The sequence below is a fragment of the Ictalurus punctatus genome, chromosome 2 (genome assembly GCF_001660625.3).
Source record: "Ictalurus punctatus breed USDA103 chromosome 2, Coco_2.0, whole genome shotgun sequence".
NCBI lineage: Eukaryota > Metazoa > Chordata > Actinopteri > Siluriformes > Ictaluridae > Ictalurus > Ictalurus punctatus.
Window position 1 is genome coordinate 21652026 of NC_030417.2, and position 27621 is coordinate 21679646.

At 38.7% G+C, this 27621-nt stretch overlaps 1 protein-coding gene across 1 annotated transcript in view; it reads right to left on the minus strand.

The window, feature by feature from the left end:
• Positions 1–27621, minus strand: part of coro7 (coronin 7) — a 136623-nt gene that overhangs the window by 761 nt on the left and 108241 nt on the right. The window contains exons 10-27 of the mRNA XM_017488247.3: positions 14281–14335; positions 13989–14046; positions 13676–13821; positions 11978–12073; positions 11684–11785; positions 9345–9486; positions 7472–7647; positions 7115–7223; positions 2652–2738; positions 2433–2575; positions 2204–2308; positions 2035–2120; positions 1778–1919; positions 1412–1501; positions 1215–1331; positions 922–1057; positions 195–286; positions 18–104 (exon numbers count right to left, since the gene is read on the minus strand). Coding sequence (XP_017343736.1) covers positions 18–104; positions 195–286; positions 922–1057; positions 1215–1331; positions 1412–1501; positions 1778–1919; positions 2035–2120; positions 2204–2308; positions 2433–2575; positions 2652–2738; positions 7115–7223; positions 7472–7647; positions 9345–9486; positions 11684–11785; positions 11978–12073; positions 13676–13821; positions 13989–14046; positions 14281–14335 — 1969 coding nt within the window. The remainder of the gene's footprint in view (positions 1–17; positions 105–194; positions 287–921; positions 1058–1214; positions 1332–1411; positions 1502–1777; positions 1920–2034; positions 2121–2203; positions 2309–2432; positions 2576–2651; positions 2739–7114; positions 7224–7471; positions 7648–9344; positions 9487–11683; positions 11786–11977; positions 12074–13675; positions 13822–13988; positions 14047–14280; positions 14336–27621) is intronic.

Genomic DNA, 27621 nt, shown 5'->3' on the forward strand with positions numbered 1-27621 from the left:
AAGTTTTTTTCTTTTACCCATTCATCTTCATCCACCCCCTCGAATAATTCCTGTGGCAGTGGATCTTCCCTGTTCCCCAACTTAGCTACCATGGCACTCAAAAGCTGTTTAAAAAACAACAACAAAAAAACAACAACATGACACAAGAGATCCAGCAGAACTTATTTCTTAAAGATTTGTCATGTTTTTAATACCTCCTCTTTTTTCTGTTCATCCGTCTTCTCTTCGAGGTACACAGAAGAGGGGAGGTACTTCCTTACTGGTGCTTCCTTAGGAGCCTTGCTCACTGGTTGGTTGAAAGAAAAACATTCCTTGTTTCATGATTTTTGCCTATATTGAGTGTTCACACTGCAAATTACAAGCGAGCAACCCAAACTGTTCAGACTGTAGTCAGATTTGCTTGTATAGGTACACTGGATGTTATAATAACAATGCAGGTGTGTGTGCTGTGTAGTGTGGGGCTGGGGATTGTTAGAATGTAGACAAAATAGCGCAAGGGATCTTACTAAAATGTGATTTTTCTTGGTGTGTCTTTAAATATATGAATATTATGAACATTTGAATAGTACCCAAACATTGAAATTCAATACAATAGCTCAATTATTATTATTTTTTTTACATAAGGACACTGTCCAGTCACACTTCTGAACATAATCTTCTGTTAAGCCTGACCTAAATTCATTTTGGTTTTCGTGTTCCAAATTCGTGCCTGTGTGTTTGCCACACACCGAATGAGGAACAATACACCAAACATCTAATTTAATTGGTCAAACTGAATCTCTTGTCTAGAAATCTGTTTCTAATCAGATTTAAATCACATACAAATTTGGCTTGAATCTGGAAGTGGTCTGATTTTGTGTGTTTTCCTGCTCAAATCAGACTCTGAAAATAGCCTTATACGAGTCGGATGTGCTGCAGTACCAGGAGTCATGTCTTTCGGTTGCAGGCTGATCTTGTGGTGCTGACTGTCAGAACCGGAGAGCCACGCAGCAGCACTCAGACCTGATTCCCACCACACTGCTGTCTCAGGGAACACATCGTCCTGGAAGAACTCTTTCTGCACCAGAATTACATGAACAGTTAGAGTTAACATTGCTGTAAACTAACAGTTGGACAAGTATAACCTGGATAATTAAAAATGTTTAGAAACATTATGGGTCACTAGATGGCACTACTGTGTTTCGTTAACAGTAACGTCAACTACGCTCACTCACTCTGACTCGAGGCACTTTGAAGGCCACTGGCTCAATGGTGGTCTTGCCAAGTCTGACAGCTCTGGCCACCTCTACATCACGTACATCACACACCGTCTTTGGCAGGAAGCACAAGCCCTGTCCACACAGGACAACCGTTTTAAAAATCTACTAACAAAAACAGACTAAGAGAAGAGAAGGTGGATGTTTTGTGGTACCTTGTGTGGCTCAGAGGAGTTGAAGCTGCAGCACTCCATAAAGTAAGGGGCTTCTGTTATGATTTCGTAGATGTACACACGTGTGTCGCCCTAACAGGAAAAATACAGGACAAGTTATGATATTAAAGCATATGATGACTCTCTGTAATAGTAAATACACTGTAGTGTTTGCAATTCTGGTTAGTAGAACCACTAGAAAGTTTACATCTAAAAAAGCTTAGTTGAGAAAATAAAGTAGTAAACTGAACACATTTCTTTTTTTTGTTGAACTGCAGACTACTCTATAGTACATTTAATTAACTCTAAAAAGCATTTATTTGTAAGTTATCCATTTCAATCAGATATGTTTTTTCACATTTCCAGCACCTTCCCTGTGAGAATAACAAGGCTGGTGTCGGCATCATAGAATGGGATGAGCGTTGAGGGGGACACGTCAGCAGGTACGGTAGCCACAGGTCCGGAGGCCAAGGACTCAGCAGAGAACAGGTAAAGCTGTCGCTCACTGCGGCTGTAGGCAAAACCAAGAAAGGAAGAAATCTGATGTATAATGCGAACATACTAGGTAAATGGAACACCATTACAGGTATGTTACTATCACTATTATGCCATTGACTTGTGCATACCAGTCAAACCCTGACACTAGCAGGTACTGGCCATCGCAAACCCAGACTACACGACCACCTCTGTGGCCCTCAGGACCAGGGCCCTCCTATGGGAATAGAAAGAGAAAAAAGTGTAAGAGAGTTGTCCCAATATTATATATGGTTTTCAAGTTGCTTTTTAAGTACTTGCCTGGATGGGTTCAGTAGACTTGCGTGGGTCATACAAACGCACTTTTCCATCTTTACACACGGTAGCCAGCAACTTGCCGTTGGGACTCCAAGCCATTCCAAATATCTAGGAGACAGATAACATATGTGAGTCAGGAGTTAGCTGTTATCACCTGTCAGCTCAGGCTTTTAGCAGTCTATTATGTGTTAGCCTGTTTAAAGAGCACCTGGTACTGGACAGGAGCTCTCACCTGATCTTGGTGTCCACTCAGTTTCTTGGCTTCTCTTCCAGTTTCCAGGTCCCACAGTCGCACAGTCATGTCATATGACGAGGACACCAGCAGACCTGAGGCGTGGGGGTGGAACTTGATGGAGTAGATTTTCTCAGTGTGTCCTGTGATTGAGCAGACATTCGGTTCAATCAAAATGAAGAAGGAATAATTGATTTAGAGAAAGGGGTCTTTTCTTACCACGTAGAACACACTCGGGTTCAGTCAGTGTTTCCACTAAACCACCTTCTGGAATCTTCCACACACGGATCTTTGCATCATCACCAGCTATAAAAAAAAATGGAGTGGATTAACACTTCTCTAACATTATTCCAATGACATTAATTAACACATTAATTAACTCCTTATTATTAAGTGCCAGCTTATTATTTAGCTATTCACCATAGCATATTTTTCAGAAACTAATGTAAGAACAGTATTCTGTATAGCATCCCATGCACAATTTAAAAAAAATTTGTCTGCAAACTGGAAATACCCAATTTGGTATTCTGTAATGTTGGGCTATGCAAAATCTACCTAGCAAACAAAATGCATTTTGATTTTTTTTTTTTTTTGGACTAATAGTATTAAAGGAAATGAAAAAAGAAAAAACCAAACACACATTCCAACAGTTTGTATGAGTCTGTATGAGCAACAGTGTGAGTATCTCTTTAAATTACATTTTAATATTCGTTTGATATGTAATATAAGACTACATTATTTTATCTGTGTAAAATTTTTTATTTAACATTTCCTCAGATTTGGAGTTATGGGAGAAGTAAGCTTGTGTGTGGATATGAATGTTTAATCAGTCGAGACAAAAAGTATTCCTTGCATGACGTTAGCGTCTCTAAAATTTCCCCACCCACAAGTGTCATGTCCTGTAGGGGCTCTGTCACAGTCCACTGAAATTTTAAGATAAATTACATTTTGGGTGGTTTTCTAAACAGTAGAATTTTACAAGAAGTCTTTACTGTAAGGAATACTGTGCTCTTATGTGATTATGAATTATACAGTAAATACAACGAAAATAATTAGAAAGGTATGTACAAAATAAGGACTCTTTATTCAAGCCACTGCAAGTGTAATTTGCAGGTTAATGATATTGTGTTGCTATTTTGGTCAGACACGTTTGTCTTTGTGTTCTGCTACTATTTCTTTCTTTTTTCTTTTTTTTTTTTAAATATCATTTATAATTTTTTTTATTTGTATTACTGTATGTTCTACCTCATTTCACTATTTACAGTTACAATCAAAATTATTCAACCTCCATTGCAAGTCAGGTTTATTGTCAAAATTTACAGACTTTCAGCTGTTTGCAATGAACAAATCAAACAAAAGCAACTGAAATAGTTCAACACGACTTCTTCAAGTGGTTTTCCCAAATTCAACTGAAAATGCAACTTACTTTATAATGACTTCTCCAGTTTCAAAATTACTCAAATGCAAAACAGGTGTTGTCTTAAGCACACCTGATGCAACTAATCAAGGGCTTCATTAGTTGCACCAGGTGTGCTTGAGCTGGAACACATTAAATAGCTGAACTGGCTACGGGCAGAAAATTCATGAAATACCTGGCAGGGCAGAAAAAGGAAGCTATCAACGGCTGCAACCAGATTTCTGATAAGGCAGGTTGTGAAAAACCCTCGAATGACAGCAAAAGACCTGCAGCAAGACTTGGTTTCAACAGGCACTGAGGTTTCAGTGAGCACAGTAAGGCTAAACACAGAAGGTTTCCATGTCAGAACTCCAACACGTACTCCACTACTGACCCAAAAGCACAAGAAAAGTCGACTCAAAATCATATAAATAAGCCACAGAAGTTTTGGGATTCTGTTCTGTGGAGCGATGAAACAAAACTGGAACTTTTTAGCACTATGGATCAGCAGTATATCTGGAGGAAGAAGAATGAAGAAAGAACACTCTGTCCACAGTCAAGCATGGTGGTGGCTCGGTGATGCTCTGAGGCTGCTTTGCATCCTCTGGCACTGGAAACCTGCAGCGTGTGGAAGGCAAGATGGATTCATTGAAGTATCAGGAAATCCTAGGAGAAAACATCATGCCATCTGTGAGGAAGCTGAAGCTTGGGCATCATTGGACCTTCCAACAGGACAATGATCCCAAGCATACCTCAAATTCCACCAAGACTTGGTTGCAGAAGAAGTCCTGGAAGATTCTACAGGGCCAACACAGTCACCTGACTTGAACCCCATTGAAAATCTCTGGTGGGATTTGAAGAAGGTGGTTGCAGCACGCAAACCCAAGAATATTACTGAACTGGAGCCCATTGCTCATGAGGAATGGGCTAAGAATCCTCAGGAACACTGCCAAAAGCTGGTGTCTGGCTATGCATTTCATTTGCAGCAGGTCATAACAGCACAATTGTGCTGTACTAAGTACTAAAGATGCTTGCCATGAAGGGGTTGGATAATTTTGAAACTGGAGAAATCATTATCAGTTGCATTTTCAGTTGAATTTGGGGAAACCACTTGAAGCATTCGTTGTTTTGAACTATATCAATTGCTTTTGTTTGATTTGTTCCTTGCAAACGGCTGAAAGTCTGTAAATTTTGACAATAAACCTGATTTGCAATGGGGGTTGAATAATTTTGACTGCAACTGTATGTCACCTCCCTGAAAAGGATAAAGCGGTATAGAAGATGGATGGATGTCACCTCACCCCACAAATGAGCTACTTCACCTAAATGTTAAATAGAACATCTTTTTTTTTTTTTTTTGCTTTTTCATTTTAATAAAACATTTTTACAATGCAAGTGTTTTAAGTGTTAAAATGTTTTTTGCTGTTGGAGCTGATCTTGAAGCAGTTGATCTAGACAAAGCTGCCAGTCTCATGAGTTTAATTCTCCTACAGTGTGTAACGTTTGGTTAAATTAAAAAAAAAAAAAGAAGACATGGCTAATATCAAATTAGTGCAGAGAAGCTCATCTTTCCACCTATTAAACAACATGTTTGCTTGTAATGCACTTCCACATAATTAATACATAGAGTAATTAATGAGTATTCAGTTCCATTGTTAAAAATAAAGTAAGAATTTGCAATGGACTTTGGAAACAAATTATTAAGTACAGCACATATGCTTTTTTATTGCAAATCTAGACAGCACAATACAGAAAAAAAATCCTGTCTTTTATAATGTTTTTTGTGGAAAACCATGCCAAGTGGAAAATACACTCTGTTTATAGTTGATGTACTCTGTGATCCGAAATGTCACCCTCCAACTGTGCACTTTAGTGATATCATCTAGGTGGTGTGTGGGGCAAGATGTCATCACAATTACAGATGTTGCCTTCTTCACTATGTCTCACAATTCACCAATCCCAGCAGAGCGGTATATACTCAGTATAATTAGTTACTACCTCCACCCAACAGTAAGAGTCCCTGGGAGCCGTCTATGACCACACTAATTGGGCAGTGACTATATGACACCTGTGGGGGCTCAGGACCGGTGGCACAATCAAAAGAGTATATGGTTCAGCACAAGGGATTCTACTCAACCTACTTCCTGTTTAGGTTGAAGGATGGTGGTTTCTGCCTGATTCTAGTTTTGAGATCCATACTTTTATGTTTGCATTTTTTTGGCACACAAAGCAGGATTTAAAATCCTACTTTCTGGCTTCTCTCTACCACCACGTGTGTTCTGGAGATGCATGATGGCTAGAAGCATAAGGATACTGCTGAATTTGGATGTCTAGTTCCTACGTGCCCGACAAAGAGCAGGCCATTTGGGACACATTCAGCCTACTCACGCATATTATGGTACATTATGGTAAACTTGGAAAAGGGAGCAGTTCAGCAAGAAATGTTTAGCAGAGGTGGGCCTACATATGCCTTGTATGCTCTCAGTTGGAAACTATTCTGTGAATATTATGCACTCCATCATCTGGGTCTTGTGCACTGTGTGAGTTCAAATGTCCTACACAGTGCTAAACAGATGAAAGTCTCGGTCTACACAAAATGTGTATATATGGTGGCCATTGCAGCGTGTCACAGCACAGTGGATGATGTCTTGCTTGGTTCCCACCATACTTTCTGAAGGGAGTCTGCCAGCTTTGTTCTCCACACTCCCAAAAGTGCTAGGATCTTGCCCTTGTACTGGAGTTCCACAAGTTCTCCATTAATAAGCTCATGCAGGATGCTGAATTGAAATGGGTCTCTCTGCTTGTGATCACTTCAGCAAAGAACTACATGTCTTGGCAATACGCTTGCCTTGGATGCACTGGTCACCGTATGACTTCTGGTGTTTCTGCCTGGATTAATATCACCTACTTTTGTAACAAATCAATTGACTTTTTGGGCAAGTACACATCCTTTCAGCAACAGTTCTGATCCAGTGAAAACATAGTGGGAAGGTTCCAGTCAATGCTGTCCATGACACGAGTATTTATATCAAACATGATGGCAAACAGTCACTTCTTGATTTTGGCTTATTTGGCTAAAATGGAAGATTTTAACTGCCATGGATGTTTAAAATTATTCGACCATGTTATTACAGTCAAACACAATGTTTTGGACTTACAGCAAGTACAGATCTTTTGCAACAAAGTTGTTATACAGAAATTAATTCTAAATTACTTGAAAGAGGCAACAACCAAAAGTAGATAAATTAATTCAGAATGCATGTTTAAATCACTAAGGACAACTTACCAACCACCAGCTTGTGAGGATCAAAAGGGTCCCAGCAGAAGTCAGCCACATTCACTGAGTTCTGGATGGTGGGCAGTGTTGTGTCTGGCAGCTTCCCAGGCTGAGAGAGCTGCAAGTTCACAATAATGTAACAGAATGCTGTATATGATTTGATACCCACAGACATGCCTTTAAAAATTATATATATTTATCTCAAAGAACATGTGCCTTATAGGGGATTGCTGACAGAAACAAAAAATGTAGAGTTCATTCACAACCATATATTTAAGAACCAGATGATTGATGCACTGACATACTAAATTACTGACACTTAAATTACAACTGATTCTGGCAAAAATGCTTCTAATAGTGTAGCACCTCAAGCACAGAAATCTGCCCTCCTGCAATGGCCAGAGGCACTGCCACTCGCTGCCCATTGGCAGCGAAGCCATCACACTCGCCAGGTGTAGTCAGACTCATGCCACGCAGGTTGGTGATGTGCGTATCACGATGCAGAACAGTGCCCTGAATATGACGAAACTTGGAGCTTGGGCCTGCAACAAAAGGGTAGACACACAGTCACCTCCAAAACTATTGGAATGGCAAGGCTAATTCATTTGTTTGTGCTATACACCAAAGACATTTGCGTTTGAGCTCAAAAGATGGATATGAGAAGAGAGTTTCAAATTTATGCTTTTATTTCCTGGTATCTAGATGTGTTAAACATTATAAAACATAGAACCTTTTGTATCAGACCACCCAAGTTTTAAGAAAGCAAAAGTATAGTAACAGATAAGTCTTAAAGTAACTTAATGTAAATAACACAGTATTTGGTTGCATAGACCTGCTTGCTATAACTACATCAAGCCTGTGTCTCAGTGACATCACCACATTGTTGGTTTCTTCTTTTGTGATGCTTTTCCTGGCTTTTACTGCAACCTCTTTCAGTTGTTGTTTGTTTTGGGGGGTTTCTCCCTTCAGTCTCCTTTTCAGGAGGTCAAATGCATGGTCATTTGGGTCTGGTGACTTGGCCAGTCTAAAACATTTCATTTTTCCCCCCTGATAAAGTCCTTTTGTTGAGTTGGCAGTGTCTTTTGGATCATTGTCTTGCTGCATGATAAAGTTCTTCCCAATTATTTGGAATGCATTTCTCTCTAAAATGGCAGGCAAAATGTTCCTGTAAACTTCTGAATTCATTCTGCTCATACCATCATGAGTTCCATCATCAATAAAGATTAGTGACTCTGTTCCAGCAGCAGCCATGCAAGCCCAAGCCATGACACTACCTCCACCATGTTTCATAGATAAGCTTGTATATTTGGATCATCATCACTTTGGCCTTACCATCACTTTGGGAGAGGTTAATCTTGGTTCCAGAATTTTTTTTGGTTCTCTGTATATCTCTGAATTCCAGTCTGGCTTTCCAATTCTTACTGCTGATGAGTGGTTTGCATCTTGTGTTATGGCCTCTATATGTCTGCTCTCAATGTCTTCTTTGAATGGTGGATTGTGATACCTTCACCCCTGCCCTGTGAAGGTTGTTGGTGATGTCACTGACTATTGTATTTGGGCTTTTCTTCACAGGTCACACAGTGTTTGTCAGCACCTGTAGTTGTTTTCCTTGGCCGACAAATGTGGTGTCTGTTGCTCAGTACACTAGTGGTTTCTTTCTTTTTCAGGACATTGCAAATATTTGTATTGGCTTTGCCCTCTGATTGATTTTCCCTCTTTTCTCAGCTTCAAAATGGCTTACTTTTCTCCCATAGACAGCTCTCTGATCTTCATGTTGGCTTATCCTTTTTAACAACAAATTCAGTCTTCACAGGTGAAACCGAAGGCTAAAAGAGCTGTTGATTGTTTAAACAAATTATTGTAACAAGACACACCTGGGTAACAAGAAACACCTGTCAGTCGTATGTTCCAATATTTTTTGTTTGCCTATAAATTGAGTGGTATGAAACAAAATGTGCTATGTTCTATGTCCTTTAACACATTTACATATAAATAACCGAAAATAAAAGCTGAAATTCTAAACTCTCTTCTCATATTACTCTTTTGATCTCAAACCAAAAAATGTCTTCAGTCTACAGCAAAAACAACTGAATTGGCCTTGCCGTTATAATACTTTCAGAGGGGATAACATATACTGTATAGCTTATGAGCAATCAAACTAATCTACTTGAACAATTGCTACTTGAACACTGCACTCTGCCAACAGGAAGGCTTAGGGAAAACAGATGATTGAAGTTACCCAGCATGCTCTGGATGGCACGGGAGCTCTGGCTGGGGCTGGGGAGGAATCCGGAGGACATACCACTGGTTAAGGAAGGGGAACGGGATGGAACTGCACTGTTGCTTGGGGTACTGAGGGCACTACTGGAGGTGGAGGGAACCTGAAGGAGAGAAGGGGGAATCAGATGGACTTTGAATCTAAAGTATGACCCAAAAGTCTCCATACATAAGGGAAATTAACACTTTGTTGTAAAAAAATGTCTTCCAAAATTATTCATACTTGGTTTATATTATATATTTTTTCAGATAGCCTTTAAGAATGCCTTTGACAAAAGAAGTACATATTGAAATCATTCTCATGGCTGGATGAAAGCTTTCGGGAAGCTGTCGCAAGGTTGCGATGGACATTACCAGGAAACAGACTTTAAGATTTTATATATATATATATATATATATATATATATATATATATATATATATATATATATATATATATATATTCATTCTTTTATTATATTTTTGTCTAATTTGTTTAAATGAAAATCTGTTGATGTTTTAGGTCATTTTTATGCAGATATCAAGAAGATTCTAAAGGATTCACAAATTTACAAGCACCACTATATCCATCCATCCATCAATTTTCCTGTACTGCTGTCGCAGGGAGCCTGGAGCCTATCTATTAATGATCAACTGAGGATGCCAGTGCACATACTCAATGCTTTTATTTAACAAGGTAAACAGGACAAAGACACAATCCAAAAATGTGGTCAAAAAACATGCAACGATCAGGAGATGAACAAACACCATAAACAAGGGATGGCAAGAAGAAAAATGTGAATAGCAAAACTAGGTCAAAACCAGAGAACCAATCAATGACACCAACAGCTTGGTATAGACTTGTACAAGAGACAGAGCATATATTCCAAAATGAGTGTGAGAACTGAGAGTCTATTTATACTGTGAGAGTGGTGGTGATTGTGATTGAGTCGAGGTGTGTGTGATCAGTAATCTGGTGAGATTGACCATGAGTGAGTCTGGATGATGTAACTCTCAGCACCCATGTTTGTAGGCCGAGCTGAGTTCTGGGAAGTGTAGATGGATGTCGATTCTGGTGTCAATGTGCCACATTTACTCATTTATTGTTTCTGTATATCAGTCAAATTGATCATTATTGGTACCCTTAAAAAAGAATAGGCAACAATTAAGAAAACAAATTCATGTCAAAATTTACCACAGCATATCTTAACTATCTTAAAATTAAACCAAAGCCAAAATAACTACAGTAAGGTCCGTGTGTATTGAAGAATGTTTACACAGCTATACTATAAAAGCAGTCCATATGACACAAAGCTCTAGTATCGCCATTTGGAGTGTAGTTGTTATAGTGCACCTTTCCAGCTCATGATCACTATCTTGTGGAATAGAGCTGTAATAAGGTGGAAAAGAAAAAATATCTCACGAAAAGTTAGGAAAAGTAATAGTATTTGGGTTTGGAATGACATAACTGTCCCTTTAACCTTTTGAGCACAGACCTGACAAGGACATACAGACTAGTATCAAACTAGGGCTCTTTCACCGTTTAAAACTGAAGTGTCGCATGGCTTCTGTGAACAGTAAAGCCTGCCTTCTTTGATTTGATTGGGCATCTCAAACATTTTGACATTGATGAGCACTGGTAGACCGCCGAACAGACCACCCTAAAAATGTTGTTTTTGGGGGTTTTTTTGGTTATCCTAACAACATACATAGCAGTGCATAATGGAGGGCAGCATCAAAAATATCAAATACTGGGAGGACAATCTGGCCATATCTGATTATTGGTGGGACCCTCAATGTCTATGGTGGTTACGGCCCTGACTCTGAAAGTACAAGCTGCAACTGTGCCAGATGTTACAGTACGTAACATTAGAGAACGTAATGTTATGTGACGTGACTGATTGCCCAAATATTAAGTATTGTTTAACCAATATTCACAATTAAACATATATTCTATTATACAAGTATTTGTGAAGCAACTTTCCATGACTTTTTCAAAACTTCTCCAGGCCGTGAATATTGTAAATTTGCCAACATTTGGAGAAGCTACTTACTGTCATCTAAATCGATCACTTTTTTTTTTTTTTTTTTTTTTTTTTTTTAGAATAAATAGTAGTGCTTTCTCTCAAACCACGTTTTTGCTAAAATGTATTTTTTAAATTATTTGGTCATCAAAACATCCCAAAAATTCCAGAGTTGACTGTATTTATCTTGGTTAGAGCTTGATTGTTTGTTTGTGTGGTACTACATTCCTGCACTGTGGTACTATGAAGCAGAAAATAATTTTTATATAATTATATATAATAATTCTTTTCCACAAACCTCTTTACTTTTTCCACGAGGTAGTTCCTTTGCTGTGACCTGAGTGGCTGGCTGAACTTTCCCCTTTGGCCTCTTGTCTGGGTGGAGGCTCACCTTTTCCACCTGTCATAAATGAGAGAACATTTAGGTTTGTAAAATTAGAATGCCAAAAGCTTTAGTAAATGATTAAGCTTTGTGCAGACTAGTGATTAAATTACTCATTTAAATTGAATTAACTTAAATTAAATAAAAGCCAATAAAATGTCTCAGTTAATTATATGAGTAGTCCATTTCTGAGCTGGGAATAGTCCATACTTGCTTATTCATTCCCTTCCACCATTCATCTGCTGTCAGGGCCGGCGTGTGGCCTGCAGTGTCTGGATATAGGTCAGCATGGAAGTCCTGCCCTGCCTGTCCCACACACACACACACACACACACACACACACACACACACAAAGATAAAAGATACTCATACATATACACTCACTGAGCACTTTATCAGGAACACCTGTACATCTACTCATTCATGCAATTCTAATCAAATTTTAATCGAATCTAAGTAGCCAATCACGTGGCAGCAGTGCAGTACATAAAATCATGCAGTTATGGGCCAGCAGCTTCAGGTAATGCTCACATAAACCATCAGAATGGGGGAAAAATGTGATCTCTGTGATTTTGAGTGTGGCTCTGATCTTTTGGGATGTTCACAGACAACAGTCACTAGTGAGCAACAGTTCTGCAGATGGAAAGGCCTTGTTAATGAGATAAGTCAACGGAGAATGGCTAGACTGGTTCGAGCTGACAGAAAGGCTACAGTAACTCAGATATCCGTTGTTACCCAGATGAGGATGGGTTCCCTTCTGAGTCTGGTTCCTCTCAAGTTTTCTTCCTCATCATCTTAGGGAGTTTTTCTTCGCCACCGGCTCGCTCATTGTGGATATATTCACATATCACACATGTCCATTGTTAAAAGCACTATACAAATAAAATTGGATTGAATTGAATTGAATAACCATGCTACAAATGTGGTAAGCAGAAAAGTATTTCAGAATGCACAACACTTCGAACCTTGAGGTGGATGGACAACAACAGCAGAAGACCATGGAAGTATCAATTTTGTCAGCCAAGAACAGAAAGCTGAGGCTGCAGTGGACACAAAAACTGGACAGTTGAAGGCTGGAAAAACTTGCCTGGTCTGGTGAATCTCGGTTTCTGTTGAGGCACACAGATGGCAGGATCAGAATTTGGTGCCAGCATCATGAATGCATGGGCCCAATCTACCTTGTATCAACAGTCCAGGCTGGTGGAGGTGGTGTAATGGTGTGGGGAATGTTTTCTTGGCAAATTTTGGAACCGCTATACCAATCAATCATTGCTTGAATGCCACAGCCTATTTGAATATTGTTGCTGTGTGTGCATACCTTCATGGTCATCTTCTAATTCCTACTTCCAGCATGATAATGCACCATGTCACAAAGCAAAAGTTGTCTCAAAATGTCTGAACATGACAATGATTTCATTGTTCTCCAGTGGCCTTCCCAGTCACCAAATCTGAATCCAATGGAACACCTTTGGGATGTGATAGAATGGGAGATTCGCAGCATAAATGTGGACCTGGAAATCTGCAGGAATTGCATTACACAATCATGTCAACATGGACCATGGGATGTTTCCAACATATTTTGAGGCAAGAATTGAGGCAAAGGGTGGCCGTACCCAGTATTAGTATAGTGTTCCTAATTGTTCCTAAGTGCTTCGTAAGTGTATGTTGTGGACAAAATAACAAAAGCACCACGTTAAAAAGAACACTGAAATAACTTAATCACAATAGCAACATGAATTAGGTGGCTGAGTAAGACAAGGGAGGGTGGGTGTGATGTTTTTCTGACAATAATTTTTTCTGAAGTCATTTTTGCATCTTCCATAAATTTAACTGGACTATTTTCACACTCTGTAGCTTCCAATAACACATCAAATAATTTTCTATACTTGCCAAGCATCCAGCTCTTACCTTGCGAGGCACCTGGTAGCTGATTGGGATGATGCAATTGTCAGTCAGCTGCATCACCCGCAGCACTTCACAACGGCCTACGTCCAGCGCCAGTTTGGGAACCACTGCTATTCCACGTGTGGATGCGTCGCTCAGGCAATGGCTCACTGTAATGCAATGAGACCGTGAGACAGGATTCTCATAGTCTAATAAACATGAGTCTATAAACCTATTATATAGATATGGATGATGCTCAATTAGTACACTTATAAACAAGTCTGTCTTATTCAAAACTACTTGAATTCATTTTCTTAAATATAAAATGTAGTCTAACCTTGTGAAAGGCATGGCTCCCCTGTGGTCACCTCAAAGCAGTCGATCACACTGTCTCCCTGATAAAAAAAATAAGGTAAGGATAAAACATCATACCTTTAACAGTGTTCAAAAAGTAAATAAGAAAGTAGACATCAAATAACTAATAGATATCAAATTATTAAATAAATCATATTTTAAACAATAGAACATTAAATATAGAAAGAAATATTTAAATATTAAATAATGGAAATAAAATTTAATCATTAAGAACAGGGATCATGTTAAAAAAACAAACAAACACCCAAACTCACCTTTGCTGACACTACAAGGAGACCAGAATCAGGATCATACAATGGCATTAAAGTCCTGGGGGTAAAGAAGGATGGAGCAAAGTATAATTATTTGACTATACATGTCTAGTTATTCAAAGATTATGCATAGCTAGTGTTCAGAAAGCAACAGCAACCAAACTTAGCTCAAGCTCAGAGTGTCACCTTGGAATACTGTATCAGAATGAATTTTTGTCCTCTAACCTCTAGAAGGTGCAGCTGAATGACAAGGAACATTTGTTTCCCCCAAGGCTCAGAACCATGGCAACTGACCCCAGAAACTTATCAACAGAGACTTATTTCACATAAATTATAAACATTTCTGGAAAAAAAAAAATAGTTTAATCACATACTGAACAAACTACTGACCACCAAAGGGGAATTCAAGCACATCATTCAGTTGCTAAGGGCTTGACAACAGTCGTTCACCATATATATACATATATACACTATATACCCAAGCATATACACTGAAGACATTTGGGTTTGAGATCAAAAGATGAATATGAGACGTTAGATGAGAATTTCAGCTTTCATTTCCTGATATTTACATCCAGAAATATAGAAGCCATACCACAAGATGAATCAGCAGTAAGAATCAGAAAGCCAGATTGGAATTTGAAAAGAAATACAGAGATTTCCACAAAAGTTCTGGAACCAAGATTAACCTCTACCAAAATGATGGAACAGCCAAAGTGTGGAGAAAGAAAGGCTCTACCTGTGATCCAAAACACATGAGCTCATCGGTCAAGCACAGTGGAAGTGTATGTCATGCTTTATCATAACCATTATTAACATTTTCAGCAGTTTGTGCTACAGTAGCTCTTCTGTGGGATCGGACCAGATGGGCTAGCCTACGATTCACAGGAAGTGGGGTTCATGGGGAGAAAGCTTACATAGTCTGTATTTGAGTGTGTGAGTTTATTGTTAGGCCTTCTATTAGGAAAAAAAAAAATAAATAAAAAAATAAAAAACTGGAACTGTCCTAACAGAGATGTCACAGAAACATGGTTTTCAGTAAGATCCACAGGAGCTGTCAGAAAATCTTTTTTTTTTAATGTAAAAAAAAGACAGATCATTTCATCACCACTAGATGAAGTTAATTACTTTCATGATGATTATAATCCAACTGATTATTATACATAGTCATCTACCAGGTGTCAGCATAACCCATAATGATGATAATGCAGGAGATATGCAGGGTGAATGAAGAAGAGCAGACAGACAGGTAGACAGGTAGATGAGAGATGTGTGAGGCTGGGTATGTGATAGTGTGTGTGTGTGTGTGTGGGGGGGGTCAGACTGGACAAAATCCAAAGAAATGTACTCGCAATACTTTCTTTTTTACACATACAAAGACACACAGTACTGTTGTGTGTGTGTGTGTGTGTGTGTGTGTGTGTGTGTGTGTGTGTGTGTGTGTGTGTGTGTGTGTGTGTGCCTGACCAAGCACAGTATTATGCCTGACTAGCACAGCTCCTAGCAGCCCATAGCACGATGCTTATCATCTCGTGGGCAGCTTTCACACAGACCACACAAAGCTCTTAAACTGGACATGCTCACATTAGAGGGACATGTAAACCAACAAACCTTAGCAGTCCTTTTTTCTTCATTCCTTTCTTTTTTTTATTATCTCTCTCTTGTAACTCTTTCAATATTTGTCTAATGTCAACTAACTATCACACTGTGGTTTATAATTGATTTGGGGTGTGTCCATTAAAGTGTGTGAAAATGGACAGATCGAATGGTGTTCTGGACTGTACGCTCCGCAGCTCTCTTTATCAGTCTATTGTAAATTACGTTTCACAGGTAGTGTGGGAACCAGCCATGACAGCTCTGCAACTGCAACTACTTCCTCTTCCGAAGAGGACAGATATGTAGCATGAAGGGGTTGCTTCATGACGCTCACACTACCATGTGGCTGTTCCCAGAGGAAAGTTGCAGTTCTGTTGGGCACATGGCATATGACAAAGATCATACATCAAGTACAGTTGATGAATAATGGCAAAAAAAGCATTATATTGCTGAAGACATATAATAAAAATCGTTGCCTTAAAAGGTTTGACTATTTGAGTGAGCATTCTGACCGTCTATTCAGGTTATCTGTTATCACTAAATCTTTATACAGTATTCCCATTTCCCATAATCCACCCCTGAAGATAAATAGAGCCTCCATTCTTGTGAATATTCTAGTTAACAAACACATATCAAGATTAGAGTCCTGGAATAGCAATGAAATGATGGGAGCAACCTGTTCCCTCAGTGAACTCTAATTAAAGGGAACAAAGAACTTTGTAATATAAAATATAATGGTGGTGGAGTTACACATTAAAACATATACTGCCCTCAATGACTCTTTATATGGTACATTACAGCATTTGTCAGACGCCCTTATCCAGAGCGACTTACAATTATCTCATTTATACATCTGAGCAGTTGAGGGTTAAGAGCCTTGCTCAAGGGCCCAACAGTGGTAGCTTGGCAGTGCTGAGATCTGAACTCACAACCTTCCGATCAGTAGCGCAATGTCTGAACCACTGAGCTACCACTTCCTTAAAATATGGTAGTATTTTATGATGACATTTATAGTGTTAGATCTTATTTTTGTGTTAATAATTAAATGGATAATAACAATTGGATCTAGTACTCTTAACCACCCTTGTGAAGTTTATAATCGGGTTTCAACTTTGTTAAAACAGTCGTATCTGATGCTGACATCAGACTCAATTATTTTCAAAAACTACCTTGATTCATATTTTCATTTCAACACAGGCATTTCCAAAACACAAACACTGAAAAGAGAGCATTAAAGCTCATTTTTCTGACTGATTATTTGTGTAGTGACAGTGAACATGTGGCCACTCTGGGACCAACAGTCATTAAGATTAATCCCAGCAGAATTCCAGCTCTAAAAAAAAAAGATGCCAGTCTAGCATGAAAAGCCAAGACAACATACAGAACCGTTTTAAATGAAAGAAGTAGTACAAATCTGCTTAGCGTGGAAATTGCACTAACCCAGAAGAGTCTGCTTAACTTCTCCGTGCAGATGCTTGTTGAAAGTGAAAATAAACATGATCAACTAGCCAGAGACTAGGATAGAGCGTTTATAAATTGTGTTGTGTGGTTTGGCTTATGAATGAATTTCACGGCCAGTCAGTGCAGAAATCACCCACTTGACAGAATTTACAATAGAAAAATAACATCACATGTCTAAAGTATGTAGGTTTATAATGATATTGTGTTGTGTGTGCCAAAACAGAACCAAACTTTATCCATAGGTTCATTAAGAAACATTCCAAGAATAACATTCATTAGTGGTTGCTGGAGTGATGGGGCTGGGGTCTGAACTTGACGTGTTCTCTACAGCACTGTTTCTTCTGTTATGGCTCAAATACAGTGTAGATAAACACAATTCATATTGTGTGTCTGTGATATTTCATAAGCATGTCTATATCCTTTGTTTTTCCGAACAAATGTCAGAGTTTATTTATGCTGAATCTCACTATTCATTCTGAAGTAGCTAAATACTAGGATTTGTTACCGGATAAGGTTTGGTTACGATATTACTTTGCTTAATGCCAAACACGACTGAAATTGTTATGCTTGTGTGTTAGGCAATGTGAAATTCTTTCACTTTTCTGTTCCCATTTGCCTTTGTCTTATTGTATTTTGCTGTACTATTAGATTATGTTGTATTCATTAAGAGAGGCATGGTGTTGCAGCAGGTAGTGTTCCTGGGCCCCCAGTTCAATCCTGAGCTTAGATTGCATGGGTTTCCTCCAGGTTCCCCACATCCCGTCCAGGTTGTATTCCCACATCACACACCCAGTGTTCCTGGGGTAGGCTCTAGATCAGGGGTGCAAAACATGATGATTCTATGCAGCCAGTAGGCCAAGTAACGGAAATGTAATGCAGTAATGTAATGGAAATGTAAAGAATGATCCACACACATATGCAGTTACTTATATATCCACTAGAGGTCCTCTTGTCAGCGTACTTAGGCTATTCATGCCTACTGTTGCTAATGATTACTTGTAGTTTTGGGGTATTTCCAACGTAGCGTGAAAATGTGGGTATGTGAAAAATGTCTCTTTCAAAGAAACGGAAGGTGGATATTTCACAGAATATTTCTTCAGGGAAATAAATAAAATAAATAAATAAATTTGTTTAATTTGCTCTCAGCAAGTGGCTGTCCTCAAAGAATTTAATATTCAACTGCACTACATTACAAATCATGCGAATAAGTACAGCCAGTATACTGGCCAGGTACGGATAGACAAGGTAAATGAGTTGGTTGTAGCACTTAAAAAGCAACAGTCTGTTGTCTTCCCCTTTTCCTTGAAATGAAAATTTCATTCAAATTGAAGATTAAGTACTTTTGATTTACAATTTCAGTGTTATGTGGTGAAATAATAGGTCTGGTCTTGAATCAGTTTTATCCTGCATGTTGTGTGTTAGCCTAATCCTGCCTATTATGGCTGTTATATGAAAATTTACCTTTAAATAAGTGTCAAGTTCAATTTGAACTGTTCTGATTGTTCTCTGCCTGCCTAAGGTTATTTTTTTTAGCAAATGTGGCCCCCTACCCCAAATGAGTTCCCCACCCCTGCTCTAGATCAACCACAACCATGAGCAGGATAAATTGGTTACGGGAGATGAATTAATGAATGACCTATTCACTTAGAAGATTCTTTTATTCTTCTGAGTGAATAAACATTCTGCTAAATGGTCATAAGCCTTGCTCAGGGGATACTCAGTGCCTCTTTGGCAGACAACCTTACAGGCAGTAAAACCAGAATCTTAGCCAACCTTTACGTCTGAACTGAAACATGTGCTGGTAGTAAATTTTTCTGACCAATGTTCCATTGCTACATTCTCTATGGTTATGTTCACACTGCAAACTTAAATGCCCAAAATGTAAATTTATTGGTAAAAGTAAAAAAACAAAAAACAAAAAAAAAACAAGGCAACACTAGCAATCAATAATCTTTTGATATTAGAACAGTTTAATGCATGATGTGTGCAGCGGATGTGCATGTGTGCTTGAGTCAGACAAATGATTATGATGAGAAGGTGAAAAAGATGCAAAAATGTAAATATGGCTTTGTATGGAGTGATGGCAACTTTTCATTTGATGCCTATATAGACACAGAATTTCAGAATGCCACAGGGATTAATTCTGTCACAGCTTATTGTTAATTATCACCAGTATTATGATGAATATCAAGTTGGAGTGTTGTAAAAAACAATCAACTGAATTCTGATCTGAAAGTGAGAAAAAAGTGCATTGGGCCACTTTTACTTGCAGTGAAAATGTCTACAGTACATGATCCATCCATCCATCTTATGTAGGCCTACTGTTTATCCTACACAGGGTTGTGAGGAGCCTGAAGCCTATTCCAGGGGACGGAGTGCCAACCCATTGCAGGGCGGAACCACACACGTGCACACTCACACCCATTCACACACTACAGACTATTTGGAGATTCCAATCAGCCTACAACGTACGTCTTTGGAGTTTACACAGAATTGTACAAAAAACATTGAATGAGCAACAGTTCTGTGGATGGAAATGCCTTGTTGATGAGAGAGTTCAGAGGAAAATGGCCAGACTAGTTTGAGCTGCCAGGATGGATACAGTAACTCAAATAATCACTCTTTACAACCGTGGTGAGCAGAAAAGCATCTCAGCATGCACAAAATATTGAACCTTGAGGTGGATGAGCTAGAACAGCAGAACACCACATTGGGTTCCACTCCTGTGAGCCAAGAACAAGAATCTGAGGCTATCATGGACACCTAAACTCGACAGTTGAAGATTAAGAAAAAAATGACCGGGTCTTTTTCCAGTCTTCAGCTTCATAGTTTTGGTGAGCCTGTGCCCATGATAGATTCAGATTATCGTTCTTGGCAGACAGCAGTGGAACCTGATGTGTTCTTCTGCTGTTGTAGCTCATCCACCTCAAGGTTTGATGTGCGCATTTCTGCTCACCAAAGTTGTAAAGAGCGCTTCTTTGAGTTACTATACAGTAGATTTCCCATCAGCTCAGACCAGTCTGGTCATTTTCCTCTGATCTCTCTCACCAACAAGGTGTTTTAGCCTGCAGACACTCTGCACACAGGATGTTTTTGCTTCTCACACCACTCTGTGTAAACTCAAGAGACTGTTGTATGTCAAAATCCCAGTTTCATTAGTTTCATGAAATACTCAAACCAGCCCATCTGGCACCAACAAACATGCCAGAGTTAAAGTCACAGATATCACAATTTTGATGTGAACATTACTGTGCTGCTGCTACATGATTGGTTGATTGGATAACTTCATAAATGAGCAGGTGTACAGGTGTTCCTAATAAAGTGTTTAGTAAGTGTAAATGTCAAATGGTTCCTAAAACCCAGCGCAGTGTGACACAATCAGCAGTTCACCATAATGTTGTTGGTAATCCACAGTTTGCTGCCGTTCCAAGCACCTGGAAGGCATTTCATTTAAAAGGACTTAGGTGATCAGTGACATGGTGGAATTTCATAAATGAGGCTCAAGAAGGAGAAGGCCAGCCATGTAAGAGGGTTTGGGTTTGGAGGCAGTAGCATTATCAGATTTATTTTAAACAATCAAACAAACAAACAAAAAAACAGTTACCCCAAAACGTAACTTTGCAATTTCCATCTTTCTCTTTCCCACACACATACCTCAGGACATTGATTTGTAGCAAATACAAGTGACATCAGCCCAAGCCCAAGATTAATAGGTTTGACATTCAAAATATGCAGGTTCACACATGTTTATGACAGAAAACAGATTGGAGAGAGAGAGAGAAAGAGAGTGTGTGTGTGAAGGAAAGGTGAAGAAAACAGACATTTAAAAAAACTAGAGCGGGAGCTTGAGGCTTCAAGGGAGTGTAATAAAGTTTTTCCAACCTGCTCCAGGCTGCTTCATAAACTCTCATACAACAGCACGTCAGCGTTCATTAACCGTGTTCGGAGTGTGAACGTAGATAACATCTTTGCACTCATTCACTCAGCAGCCATTAGATACACAGGGGGAAATATATATTAAAGGCCAATAATGACACAATGTATAAATACCAAATAAACACAAAAGTTTTAAAGTGCATACACATATACCAGGATGTACTGTATATAACCTGATTAGGCAACATTAATAATTTGATGCATTTGTGTGTGATTTGGCAACACCAGTGGTGTAACGAATTGAAGAGAATGCCATGTTTTTGATTTAATTCACAACTGTCATCAGTGCCACATTAAGCCTTTGCGGGGCCCGGGGCTAATGCATCCCTCGGGGCCCCAGTTATATGCCAGTTATATTCCATCAACTGGTAAGTCAAATGCGCAATCAAAGAACTGTAAAGACTAAAGGCATGTCGTACTCTGCACACAACAAATATCCCAAAATGCTCAAACAAGGAGTGCATAGTGAACACTTTTTAAATTTGTTGATCAAAAAAAAATAAAGAGAAATACAGAGGGCATATCATCAACCCATATAAACTAAAAATAATCCACATAAATTAAACAATGGTATCGAGTGATCATTTTACAAATCAGAAACAGCCCAGCAAATAAAGTGAATCAAATCTCATTCAGCACTAAAAGGGCTTCTTCCTGCTTTTCTTCAATGAGAATTCCTCGATTAAATCCTTAAAATCAAGTTGACGCAGAATGTCGTACCCACTTGACATCGCTGTCAAACAGTTCAGCCTTTGTTCATGCAATGATGTCCTCACTCTATTTTTTTTTTATAAGCCCCAACTGTGAACCACCTGATTCAGAAGTGTTGTCCAAAGGAGGCGGCATAGCCTCATGCAGGTGGATGCTACACACTGGTGGTGGTTGAGGAGATTCCCCCCCCATACAATGTAAAGCACTTTGAGTGCCTAGAAAAGTGCTATATAAGTCTAAGAATTCTAAGAAATCTAAGAAGTCTAAGAATAATAAATCTTATTATTATTATTACTATTATTATTATTATTATTGTTGTTGTTGTTGTTGTTGTTATTATATTCAGCCTAGCTAAAGTGGTGAGGTCATCTTGATAGATGTTTTTTTTCACTTCTTTGAGCTCTGACTTCCTGCTTCTGAGGTAAGTTGAATGCAGCATTATTCATCAATAATTATGTGTGAAGGTCTTTTTAATTTATGTCTATGTCATGAGTCACAAGTGGCCCTCAGGCTATCAAGACAATTGTGAAGACTACTTAGGACTTGTGAGCTGTTTTTGGTTCCGGAGGGTTCCTCTTGGAACTGTGGTCTGAAATAAAGCCAACATCATTTGACTGTCATGAATCATTAAATTGTAAGTCACAGATAACTGGCAACCGCATCTGTAAAATAAACAAATGTAGTGTAAAAAATCACATAACAAAAATCCCAGGAGATCAGCAGTTTCTGAAATACTCAAACCGGCCATCAAACATGCCACAGTTAAACTGATAGAGATCACACTTTTTTCCTCATTCTGATGTTTGATGTGAACATTAACTGAAGCGCTTGGCTTGTAGCTACATGATGTTTTGCCTTGTGCTGCTGCCACATGATTGGTTGATTAGATACCTGTATGAATGTGCATGTGAACATTATAAAGTGGACAGTGAGTATATTTTCCTCCTTAAAACAATGATCTGCATAGTCTATGTTATAGATTTAACAAGTAAATATATCTGTATGTTGATTTATCTAAAGCAAATATTTGTGTATTTAAACTTATTTAATGTTAAGAAGTGCTACTTTGTTTACTGCTGATGCTGTGTGCAGCCAAGTTTATTTTATATCAGGAAGAGTTGAGGTTCCTGAGTTCCCGAATAGGAACTGCGAGTTGAGAGGGCATTTTCTGTGTTGTTCTTGTTGTTGTTTTTTGTTTGTCAGAGTCATTCAGATGTAAGACGTTACTAAGATGATTGTAGATGACTTTTTATCTTTCTAATTATCAAATATCGTTCTAATGAATAGAATATTTGATATGGGTCGGTAATTTTCTAGTATGGACGCATCCAGCTTACGAGGTAATAGAGCTTGTGTAGATTCCCTGTTTGAGTTAGTGACAACGACCCTAATGTTTTTGGCTTTATCACTGCAGAAAAATACATATGCAATACATTTTTAGACAGAGATGAAAATGGGCTAGCTGTGTTGGTGGATTTCTAAGTTTATCATAAATGGCAATTAAAGTGTGGGCATTATTAATCCATCCATCCATCCATCCTCAACCGCTTATCCTTTTCAGGGTCACGGGGGTACCTGGAGCCTAGCATGCATGTCTTTGGACTCGGGGAGGAAACCGGAGTGGGCATTATCTATGTTTTTGCTAATGATGTCTGAGAAGTCAGACACGACAAGTCAGCTAACCACATGCTGCGTCACACACACACACACACACACACACACAAACAAAAACTAAGACCATATGCTATTTTGCTCATGTAATGATATGTAATGGATGTTTTTAAAAAAAGCTATTACATGTATGACCAATTGTATTTGGTATATTAGAAACCAAACATTTTGGGACATTCTGGAAAGGAAAATAATCAACTTCAGGGTGGTGCCAGTAACATTGCGTCACATCAGGCTGCATCACAGCATCTCATCATGGATTATTTTCCTATAATAGCATTCCTCCAAGTGTTTTATTCCTTACATATACATACTATATTAAGGGTTTAAGCTAATGTTGATAATCTAATGAGAACGATACTGTTCATATTGCAATGCATAGAAGATTACTTTAAAAGCAAAATGTATAGTTATATGAGGTAAAAATTGATTTTATTTTAATTGACACTATGATATAATTTACTCTAAACGTGTGTTGCAACTCCACAACATGTTCTCGTACTCATTCTTTCCACATTCTGGTTGGCATTTTATAAATTAAAGTGAAAAGACAATGGAGGACACACATCGATGTCATGTCTGAACAGTGACAATTCCTCAATTACCTACTCGGCACAAATAAAGGAGTAAAAACATGAAATAAATAACAGCAAAGGAAAAAAGGGAAAAAGAAGCAGAGATTAAGTTATGAAAAGAACTATCATTTAAAAACTGTATTTTGTGTTTACTCAGGTTGCCTTTGTTTTATCTTAGATTTTGTTTTAATTTCTGAAACAATTTAGTTGGAGATGTACACAAAAACAGAAGAGATCAGGATGGGAAAAATACTTTTTCACAGCACTGTACTTTAAAGGTAAGGTAAATCAATAAAGGCAGAAATACAGGACAGAAATGTTAAAAAATATATAATAACCCTAATTACAACTAAAATCTGCTTAAGAGGAGCACTGGAGAAATGTAAATAAATAATACCAAAGTGTTAGTATACGAATAAAGCTCTGTAGCGTTAAATAAACCCTTATTATATGGAATATGTACTGAAAGCCTTAACTGTTCCATTGCAGTACATCGTTTCGGCTGAATGACCCTCAATCTGATGGCTGGCCTAAACATTTTGACGCCACAGTATCATCTTTCAGCTCTCTCTCTCAACCCTGTGAATCCATCACCCTCCCCCCTAACACACACACTCACACACACACACACACACACACACACACACACACACACACAAAATCAGATAGTCACATTCCTGGGCCTTCTAGAACAAGTGATCACGCGCAGTGTGAAAAAGAGTCTTCAGTGACACACAAACACACGTGCCTACTTACATCTATGCTTACACAGTCTGAAGCACCATGTCCATACTTGTCTGCTTCTAACCCTTTACCCTTACTCTGGGAAAAACACACAAACACACACCACACACACCAGAGACAGAAATTAGCGGGTGCACAAAAGGCTAAATGAGAACTAAAACAGGAGAGTGATGTTGCCTCAAAAATAATAAATAAAAACACTTGCAATGCTCTACTACAAGTAGCATCTTTCCTATAAACGTGTGTGTGTGTGTGTGTGTGTGTGTGTGTGTGTGTGTGTGTGTGTGTGTGTGTGAGTGTGTGTGTGTGTGGACCCATTGAAATCAGCAAAAAGAATTTGATAACTTACTTTGATAACCAGAATAACAGTAATGGTATAGATAGAAAAACAGAGAAAAAACCCCAATAAACTCATACCTTCAGGTTTTACTCTCACCGCACAGTAAGAGCGAAAAATCCAAAACTAAAAACTTCTCACAATATGTCAAATATGATAGATTTGACCACCAGGTTTTAATGAATAGATAAATACTTAAATGTGTTTCCAGCTTTTAATACACACACACACACACACACACACACACACAGACACAGTGTAATGCTATTGCCCTCAAGCTGTTTGCGGCTGGGTTACAGTTCCAGGCAACAAGCCACAAAGTCTTAACAATGACCAACCACATTAAACCATTGTCTCACACACACACACGCACACACAATTTTTAAAAAATCTTTTTGAGGTATTTCCATTGACTTATGTGTTTCTCTAGCTAAACAATGCTAAACATACCCCTAATGCTTGACCTTTACATTTACATTTATTCATTTAGCAGACGCTTTTATCCAAAGCGACTTACAAATGAGGAAATACAAGCAACGCGATATATCAAGCAGAGAACAATACAAGTAGAGATACTATACAAGATTTATAATTGAGTTCTAGACAAAGAATTGAAACTAGCAGAAGATGGTTTCGGTCCATCGAGCTCTGGGTTTGAGGCCCAGCACACTTCCGCTGCACCACTCTGCTAACCGCACATGCCAGATGGGACCCAAACCCACAATCCCTGGCTTAGGAGGCCAATGCCTTATCCATTAGGCCACTGGGACCTCCCGAAGAGGTTTTTGAATGCTCAAATGTCGTAAAAAGGCACAAAAATGTGGAGGTGAAGCTGTTTGGAAAGTCACCGAAACCAAACCATCTGAATGTGCCACCCACCTCTACAGTGATTAAAAACAGTGTTGACTCTGTTCAGAAAGTAGTTTAGTGATGCTCAATCAGTAAAATACTTTAACAACTTACAAATGAAATGAAATCCAGTGTCTCTGAGAGACATTATGTTGATATGGCTGCAGGTTGGTTACAGTGTTGATTTTCTGCCTGTTGCTCATGTGTACTTTCTACGTCGGCTGATGTTATAAAAGAGAGTAGGCATTCACTGAGTGAATACAAATGTAAATAAAATGTCAAATATGCAAATACGTGTGTGTGTGTGTGTGTGTGTGTGTGTGTGTGTGTGTGAGACCCAGTGACAGGCTCATGCTGAGATGGAAGATGATATGACTGATTTGTGGTGATTTGCAGGTTGTCCACTAATCGTAAGGTTGGCCGTTCAAATTCCGGCCCACATGACTCCACATGCCGAAGTGTTCTTGGGCAGGACACTAAACCCCAGGTTGCTCCCAATGGCAAGCTAGTGCCTTGCATGGTAGCTCTGCTACCAGTGGTGTGTGAGTGTGTATGTGAATGGGTGTGAATGAGACACAGTGTAAAGCGCTTTGTAGAACCGCTACAGGTTAAAAGGCACTATATAAGTGCAGACCATTTACCAATTACTGAGTGGCATGTGACCATGTGCGTATTTGGGCTATGCCAAACAGGGAACTGTGAAATACCTAGGCTGGATATCCTCTATGTGTTCATGCTACTACAGTGTGAGCCGTCAGACAGGAATTCATGTTTACACTTTAGTGTGCACTCACATATAACTGCCTCATCAGCCAGTGTGTTGAGCCACTAGCTTAAAAAAAAACAGTAGTGGCAAAAGCTATGTCTTCTCAATAATAATTTTGGAGATGAAGGCTTGTGCTGCTAGTCATAACTGTCCTGGATTTGAAAGGATTTTGCATTCTTTGCAGAGATCTATTCACATTAATAACATAAAGGTCACTGACAAAAATAAATGTGATGGAACAAATCATGATGGAAATATAAGGAATGGAATGAAAATCAGAAATAAGCAATACGGCTTGTAATGTAAACATAGGCCAAAAGTAAAATGCCAAATAATCTGGATCAACGGTCTCAGCAGTCAGATGAATTGGTTTCAGCTAATTTTTTTTTCAGGTTTATCAGACTGTCCTGTGCTAATCTAAGGACTCTTACAATATAGCTGCATTCGAATTACTGTACAATTGGGAAGTTGGAGCTTGGAATGATGTCAATTCAATCTCCAGTCATTCAAGCTACACGATGCCTACACAATCATGTTTTGTGCACAACAAAGATGTCCAGCTAACTGTGATAAGTGATTGATATTTTCCTCCTCATAAAAGCAATCTGTATCGTCAGTGTTATAGATTTAACCATATAATACAGTATATTTGGCCAAAAGTTTGTGCATACCTGACCATCACACCCATACACACGCCT